This window comes from Misgurnus anguillicaudatus, chromosome 20 (assembly GCF_027580225.2).
Source record: "Misgurnus anguillicaudatus chromosome 20, ASM2758022v2, whole genome shotgun sequence".
NCBI lineage: Eukaryota > Metazoa > Chordata > Actinopteri > Cypriniformes > Cobitidae > Misgurnus > Misgurnus anguillicaudatus.
In genome coordinates this window covers 11,921,176-11,930,295 of record NC_073356.2, presented here as the reverse complement: position 1 = coordinate 11,930,295, position 9,120 = coordinate 11,921,176, and the positions used below count along the sequence as shown (strand labels likewise).

The 9,120-nt window shown below is 40.0% G+C and overlaps 1 protein-coding gene across 1 annotated transcript; it reads right to left on the bottom strand.

Annotated features, from left to right (window-relative positions):
- Positions 1-2,625: 2,625 nt before the first annotated feature.
- On the bottom strand, positions 2,626-5,780 carry sox4a (SRY-box transcription factor 4a). The gene has a single exon (XM_055220289.2). It carries the CDS (start codon positions 5,376-5,378, stop codon positions 4,350-4,352), a length of 1,029 nt encoding a protein of 342 aa, XP_055076264.1. The 5' UTR covers positions 5,379-5,780; the 3' UTR covers positions 2,626-4,349.
- Between the last annotated feature and the right edge of the window lie 3,340 nt (positions 5,781-9,120).

The window sequence follows — 9,120 nt, the reverse complement described above, 5'->3', positions numbered from 1 at the left end:
TGGACAAGTTTATGTTATTATTTTTTATTAGTATTTTATTACATATTTTATTGTTTTGCTTTGAAAAGTGTGCTTGTGCTATCCAAAAAAATAAATGGTTATTATTTATAATATTTTAATTTTTGTAAAAATGCAATGACATTAAAGGGGTGGTTCATTCAAAAATGAAAATTCGGTCATCATTTACTTATGCCCAAACATGTATACATTTCTTTGTTCTGCTGAACTTATAAAAAAGTTAATAACCAAACAGATCAGGGGCACCATTCACCTCCATAGTATTCTTTTTTTCTTATATGAAGTCAATGGTGCCCCAGATCTGATTGGTTATTAAAGGAATAGTCCATTTTCTTCCATTTTCTTAAAAGAAAAATCCAGATAATTTACTCACCACCATGTCATCCAAAATGTTGATGTCTTTCTTTGTTCAGTCCAGAAGAAATTATGTTTTTTGAGGAAAACATTGCAGGATTTTTCTAATTTTAATGGACTTTAATGGACACCAACAATTAATACTTAACTCAACACTTAACAGTTTTTTTCAACGGAGTTTCAAAGGACTATAAACGATCCCAAACGAGGCATAAGGTTCTTATCTAGCGAAACGATTGTCATTTTTGACAAGAAAAATAAAAAATATGCACTTTTAAAGCACAACTTTTAAACAATAAACTGACACAAAGACATTAATTAGTATCATTCCACATACAACAACGTCGGAACGGTCCTCTTTTAAAACACTTGTAAACACTGGGGTGGAGTTTCGCGTTCGTCCTCTGTGACCTCTTGACGTCATGACGTATTGCGTGAGGTCACGCTGAGAAATTGTGGTTTAAAAGTGTATATTTGTTATTTTTCTTGTCAAAAATGACAATTGTTTTGCTAGATAAGACCCTTAAGCCTCGTTTGGGATTGTTTGTAGTCCTTTGAAACTCCGTTGAAAAAAACTGTTACATGTTGAGTTAAGTGTTGGTGTCCATTAAAGTCCATTAAAATGAGAAAAAACCTACAATGTTTTCCTCAAAAAACATAAGTTCTTCTGGACTGAACAAAGAAAGATATCAACATTTTGGATGACATGGTGGTGAGTAAATTATCTGGATTTTTCTTTTAAGAAAATTGACTAATCCTTTTTCCCTAAAATATCTTCATTCAGCAGGACAAAGAAATGTTTTAAAGTTTGAATCAACTTGAGGGTGATTAAATGAAGACAGTATTTTTAGGTTTCAATGAACTATCGCATGAATGAATGCTCATTCTCAGAGAAACTAGTTTTAGGACATTCCTGTAAATAATATTTTAGGCATTTTATGATACTGTACTGGGGACGTGTGATGGCAACCATATAATATGTGAATAGGTGTAAATATTTGTAAGCACTTACGCACCAAATTGAACCATCTGCGCTGCCTTCTGTTCTGTGCTAAAGAGTGAATCATTAAGTTTATCTTTAATTTATTTTTATTCAATATTTTATTAAATATTACTGTATAAAACAACTTTTGATACTTCCACTGTCGCAAATAATCAGTAAAAGTCAGTAGACACAAATAAATGAGCTTGCAAGCAGAACCCTAACACAATCTATCATCCAAGTCGTCTTGACAGACGGATACATTCATATCAGTCTGTTAACTTTGCACAACTCTGCTTTCCAAACAGCTCCCTGTCTCTTTTCTCATTTGGCCGATGTAAACAGATTAACACGAAATCTTTTGAGAGCCCCCCTCCCCTTTCCCGACACAAACCAGTGCCCCCAGAAGGAATTAATTGGTTTCAGCAGTCATCCCTGCTGAACAATCCACTTGAGCGCCCCCAGTGCAGCCTCTCGGCAGAGACATCTCATCTGTCTCACACTCCTCCCCCACAGAGTCCATGTCTAGACCCCGGTGCTTCAGCGTGCATTCGTCCTCGCATCCAGTTGGGATCATGCTACATAATCATTTAGGCTTTCTACAGCTTATGCATGCTGCAACATTCAGCCAATCCATCTGATCTCCTCTATTTCATCTCTCACGAAAACATGCAGCTATGCACGCATGTAATGTGATTATATCATGTTAATAATAATAGTGGGGTTTGTAATATCTCGACTGCCTCCGGTAACCCCATACAGCCACCCGCCTGTATCTTATTGTAGACGAGAACAGTGAGAAGTGTTTACCACAGGCTCTAAAACAGAACCAATATCTTAATGTAATTATTACAGGGCTAGCCGGCCTCCATCCACAGCATGACATCTCCATGTGCCCGTAGGTTGCAATAGGCTTACCTGCCAATCTTTTTATTTGTTGTGCACCACTTTGCATGTCTAATATGGGGAATGCATTTGTAGATTTGGCAACTTTGGGTCTTCATTTAGCTTCTGTGAGGTGTTTATAATATTTAAATATTATTAAGCAGTTCATTCTTAAATATTTTTTAGATCCGCACCTTAATATTTTAGGCTATAATGCTTTTCTTTTAGCTTTGAACCTTTCAATACTGTACACTGAATATGTGTGTCTCTTATAAATATGGTGTTTGAGCAAAATGGGGCAGTATGGTTATTTTTTTAAATGAAGAATACAACATGAAAATGAATAAACATTTCATTAATAAATAATAAATGGTCTTACAACTGACTTTCAGTTCCAGCTGATTTTATTTCCTTCTTGGAAAAAAGACAAAGTTCTGTACAGAGGTCTGACAGGCAGTGACTTGACACAATTGGCTGGCTTTTGAGTTCACTACTCAAATGTTGAGATATGATATGGCAAGACAAAACAATATTGTACACAGCATATTGCACAAAATGAAACAATAAAACATATCTATATAATCCAAAACTCATGGACAACACTCTTAAACATAGGAATGTATAAAGGTATATGTTCTTGCTCCTGTCATGATATATCATCGTCAGACATAAACACGCACTCTTTCACTTATTTTACAGTCAATGTACATAGAACTCTTTATGTTGACCCTTTGCCTTAAACACAACTGCTCTATAAACCTGAATTCAGAAATACAAAATGCTATTTGCCATGCCATAATATACTAAAACAATTAGCTACATTTAGCCAACAAGTAGAAAAGATTAAATATCCTTGTACAATTATGGAGCGAAGACGTACTTCATTGTTCATGAACTTCGAGGCATTTCGACGTATCTGTAATTCCATCCAGTGGTTAAAACCGAAACGTGTCAATATAAAAGCACGAAGAAATTGGTATTCAAAAGGTACAGCATCCCCAATGAGGACGTAATAAAATGCAGACGTCGCTGCAGCTACATACAACCGCGCGCATGGTAGGCCAATGTTGATTGGTCGTTGAAATTCAGACACTGTCTCTTTAAGAAGCCTGTGGATTGACACTGTAAACATGTGTAGGGGGCAGATTTTTGAGACAACCCAACCCCCTGGTTTAAAAAATCGGAAATCCAAACAGCGATATTCACCGATTGACACCCCCTCGATATATTTTGTACAAAAATACACTTAGAAAATAATGAAACATTTAATCTCCTTTCCATATGAGAGATCAGTTAAATACGAAACGAGTCTAGCCCTTCCGTGACAAAGACGGACATGTGCATGTGTACAGGATATACACACAACAGACTGACTAGAACACAACTGAAAGGAGAGATAGAGAGGGGTTGGGCTATTATAAATACATCGATATAAAAATGCTAACACGGAAAAGTTACTTGGGAGAGAAAGAGAGAATGGAAAATTAAAAGACAAGATACAGAGAGAGAGAGAACGCTCCTCGGATGTATTTTGGTCCTGATTTGTAGTGTAAAGAGTTGAATCATCTGAGTTGCGTTTGAATCCTGATGTCATGTGGACAGAAAAGCTGGTGATTGTGTTTCTTTTTGCGTCTGATAAAGCGCTGCCGTTCTGTGTCAATGAATCAACACCAGTCAAGCATCTGAACAGCCTTGCGCGTTTATTACATCGTAATGAAAGCATGCGATTCTGGTCTCACAGACCTATAAAACAACCTTTTCTCAATTCAGTACCTCTCCCAAAACAAGCATTTCATCAGACTGTTTTATAAACGTCCCATTTTAAGTTTGAGCGGGCGTGTAACTTGAACTTCACCTCCGCGCTATGCCTTCTCCTTCTCCAAAGCGCGCGTCAATAGGTCGCTCCTTCCAGCACCAAACGAGCAAGCTAAGCACTTTCATCTGCACTCGTGTCAGTGGATAACGAAAACCCACAGTATCTGATGCATGATAAACAGGAGGAATCGTGTCGTTGACTCGTTGTCCGACTCGATCGTCTCGGAGGACTTTATCAGCCCTCCATCTTTACGACAAATTTCAATCTGTCTTTTCAATCAGATTCATTACTAGTTCAATAAGTGAATACCAAGTTGGATATAGTCGATTCGAGCCAGTCACCTGATATCATTTCGCTCACCTCTGGTGTGCAGTAATCGGGGAACTCAAAGTGCGAGCCAGAGCCCGACTCAAAATTGAACTCCAAATCTCTGTCCAGGGGCGCAGTGCCAAAGGTGCTGAAGCTGTCAAAGCCGGGACTGGGGTCCGCCAGCTCGTCCTCGAACTCCTCATCCGACGAGGAGGACTGCGAGGAGGATGAGTGCGACGCGGAGGGCGTTGGGGACGGTGCGCGGTTGTATTTGTCTTTTCCGTTGGCGTGCCCGTCCTCATACAGGCTAAACGGATCACTGGACTCCGCTGAGCTGCTCAAAGTGGGACTGGCGGGCACAGCGACGGAGGGCGGACTGCTGTCAGTGTTGCATACTCCGAAAACATGCCCGCGCTTTGCTGGTTTGTCGGGAATTTGCTTGGCGGCGGACGCCGACCTGGATTTGTAGAGCGCGTGGTGGTCTGCAGGTACGGAGTGAGAGGGCAGTTCAGACTTTCTGTGCGTCCTGCTGAGAGTTTTTGAGCTCTTTTTGGATGCGGACTTCGCGCCCGGGCTGCCGACGACGCGCTCGCCCTTTTCTCCGGTTTTGCCGCTGGACGATTTCACCTTCTTCCTGGGTCGGTATTTATAGTCTGGATAGTCTGCCATGTGCTTGAGCCGCAGACGCTCGGCCTCGCGGATGAAGGGGATCTTGTCGCTGTCTTTTAAAAGTTTCCAGCGTTTGCCGAGTCTCTTGGAGATCTCCGCGTTGTGCATGTCCGGCGACTGCTCCATAATCTTGCGCCTTTCTATTTGCGACCAAACCATGAACGCGTTCATTGGCCTCTTAATATGCCCGGATGGGGTCTTACACCACGCGATGTCCATTTTATCCCCAGATGAGTTTGGGGAGCCGGGAGTCGGAGAGGTGTCCATGTCTAAGTCCATCTCCCCCGAATCAGTGGAGTCGCCGGTGCTGTTCGTTTGCTCCACCATAGCCAAGTCTGTGTCCATGCAACTTTTAATTGCTCAAGAAAATCCTGCAACTTGAAACTCTTTGACAGTCTTAAATACGTTGAAAACTGTTTGAAAGTTGCTGGCGTCTGTGTCTCGGTTCAGAACTCTGCGAGTACTTTGTCCACAAAGCGCATGTCTCCGTGAAGTCCCGGTAACGTCTTCAAAACGAGCAGCCTGCGGTTCAACTGCCGGTTCGACTGAAAACAAACCCAGAGTGCGCTCTGGACGCAAAGTATCTGAAGCCGTTCAATAGAAACCGACAAGTGTCTTCAGCATAGTTTGTCTTACGACCATGCGGTAAGTTTGGACAACTGCGCTTTTTCATGCTCTGAGCTTCCTATCACCCTTCACAAGTTTCAATACTTCTGCTACACCGACTCGCAAGGATTTATCCTTTCCCGAACGTATAAAGAAAAGAGAACCCAGCCAATCAGCCGCTGTCACTAGCCTGTCCTCAGCCAGAGACACGCCCCCGCCGCAGCTCATTGGCTGAATATAGTATCTAATAATAATCGGCGCGTGCAATGAGAAGCTTTCTGTCTGACCTCATTCCATCTACACTGCAAACTTAGTTTTAAAGGCATATTATGTACCCCTCCTTCCCAGATCACAGAGTGTATTTGGCAAGGATGGCTAAGTTAGGATAAGCAATTCTGATGGTCGATTATGAGGATAGCGCGGAATTAAACTCAGAATTCAAAAATACTTTTAAAACCAAACCTTTCCTAACCATGTGTTTGTATAAATTATTTAAGTGTAATTATATTAAGTTTGTAAATATAATAATTTAAGCCTAAAATGATTTAATATTTTCTCCACATGCACTCTATAAACAAAGCACCATTCGTTATTTAGCTACACACAGTGAGAGCGCGCCCGGCGCTTTCTCTATTGAAACGTGCGTGTTCATGTTTGTGTTGGTAGCTCGTGCACTAGTTGCCTAGCTGCGATAAATAAACAACAATTAATTATTTTTTTATTATTATTGGTATTAATAATAGGTATTATTATTAATAATAATAAATCATAACAATAATCATAATGAAACGTATACATATATGTATATATAATATATAATTTATTTTCAATATTTAGATCAAACCATTCAAATCCTTTGATTTTTTTCCCCAAAGTGTCTATTTCTCTGTTGGTATTCGTACTGTTTTTACTAAAAAGCTGATGCCAGAATGCTATACAAAACACTTTTACAGTACACAGTCAAATGCAAGAGGTTTGGCATCATGTCTTCACGATTGCACACATTTATGCCCCTAGATGGCGTAGTAGAGCCAACATAGGGCTGAGTTGCATTTCAAACAAAAAGTGACTGCTCTGAATAACTGTTTAACTCCAATCACAGATCTGAATATGCATTACGTAATGAAGCCATGTATCACAAATAGGAGATAAGAACAAAAGGCAAACATCTTGAGTCCATTCTCGTGTTCTTGTGAGCCGTATAGATGAGGTGATGCATCTGCGCTATCTCTGCTAAGCAGACAGAGACTTCCTAAACCTTTAAATCAATACATCTGAAATCAATAGTTCAGTGACCTCATAGCTTAACTCTTTTCAGCTTAAAATAATTGTTACCCATTTACCACGCAAATAGCACGCCGTGTTCCTGAAATGCTAATTTTGTGGCCATATGATTTTGAATACTGTAATCAAACACCTTTGACTGTTTAAACAGGTGCACTGGAGGTGAATGCATTCACTATCATGTCTCATCGGAGTGACAGGTGGCCATCCCACAACTATTATTTACAATTTCAGCAGTTACACCTCAACAGGAACACAAAATTTTGGCTAAAACCACTCCTCACTTGGATTAGTCTCAGGTGAGGTTGCTCTTGGGATTAGCATTGCATGTCAGAGTTTTGAAATGTCTTGAAATGTGAGATCTCTCTCTCTCACCATATATCTATAATCTGGGCGACCACAACAGGTGTTGTGTATCATCATTAGGTGTATCATTTCAGAAAACAGAAACATGCTTAGTAAAAAAAAAAAATCATTCATGTGGTACTAAAAAGGTACTCATATTTTGACCTGAATTGAAAGGCTTTAGTGATGGTCCGGCAGCAAAGCGCATCGACGGCTGGATGCCTAATTCACTGATTCACTCCCCATTACCACAATGTTCAATCCAAACCCCTCTCCTCAGGCTTAGCTTAGTGTTGCTATGGCAATCCTGACTGTTTTTCTCTCAAATACATATTCTGACAAGAAAATACATGATCTTGCCAGGTTTAACTCGGAGCTGAACGACACAACCACAGAGGATACAGAAACGATCAATGCATTAAACTCCATGCATATATTTGCATAGATGTCAATCTGACGGCTTGGTCATCACGGAGAGACAAGCAGGGGACAGAATAGGTCTGGGTTTATGAAAATGAGTTCGTTCTGCAGTTGTCAGAAAAATGAATTGGGGTGAGGAACAGTGCAGACAGTGTATTTGCTGTGGTTGGAGTGATAGTTGGAGTCATAATGACACGGTCTGAAGGAGCGAGCCTCAGAGTTATTCATTGCATTCTCAATGTACCGTTCTCATTACCGGCTAATTTCTCCAGTCTCTCGCTACCGCCCATGACGATCCCACAAAGGAGCTTTTGTGTACACGAGTGCGTGTGTGTATTTTCTTGAAAAAGATGGCTAGGTTCCATTGAAACCGTTTAACTGAAATGTAACCGTGGCTCTCTCTGACCCCTTCAGGAATTTCCTTCAAATTTTAAAGTTGTGTGTGTGCCACGAAAACTTCACCAAAAGGTCACCCAAATGTCCATTACTTTCATTAGCAGGATAAACTCGGTTGTGGTGAGGTCAACCAGATAACTTGCCCTAGGGAGCCAAAACAGTTCCAGCAAATTGTCAAGCTCAGCAGATTGTTTCCCTCAGAGCAGAACATGAGGTAGGGACACGAGTTCGGGAGTGAACGGCTGATCGCTTCACATATCTTTCACCCAGGTTTACTTCCCTATTGCGGCCGTAAATCAGGAACGGTGCCCAAACACGCCTATTTGTTCAACTGTCGGCAATGCAACTCAGTGTAGGAGATCTTAAGATCAGTAACATTCATCTTGATAGCATCACTTCATCAGAACTGCTGTTCTCAAATGTCCTTTCAGGTTGATTATGGTCTGATATACTTCCTTGATAAAGAGTCTGCAGACAAACAAAAAAGTCGAGGTTGGATAGATTCTTGTTATGATATGTTCATGCCATTTGTTTAACGTGTTATTGACTGTTAGACTGAGGTGATGATCATTAAAGATAAGCCACATATAGTCACACTGCACACTAGAAAACTTATTTATTTATTTAATTTATTTATTTTGTAGCCATAAATAAGCAGCCTGGAAAAACAAGTTTTTGAATATCTACCAGAAGAAGAAATTAAATGTTTTGCTTAAAGCAAATAAAAACTACTTTCAGGACCATTGAGATTTTATTTAGCATTGTCACGTTATTTGCATAACAGTTACACACTTCTATTTCTTATTACTGTCAAATAAAAAAAGGGTACAAAACTGCTTTTTCTGTCACTGGGGTGGTACCCCAAGGTTCAGTGTTGCACCTTTTACATGTATATAAAATATAATAATACAATGTTGTACAGTTAACTGTTGCACCCCTAAAATTTAACTGGTACAAAATTGTTCCTTAAAGGGGTCATATTATGAGATTTTTTTTAAGATGTAAAATAAGTAATTGGTGTCCCCAGAGTGCATAT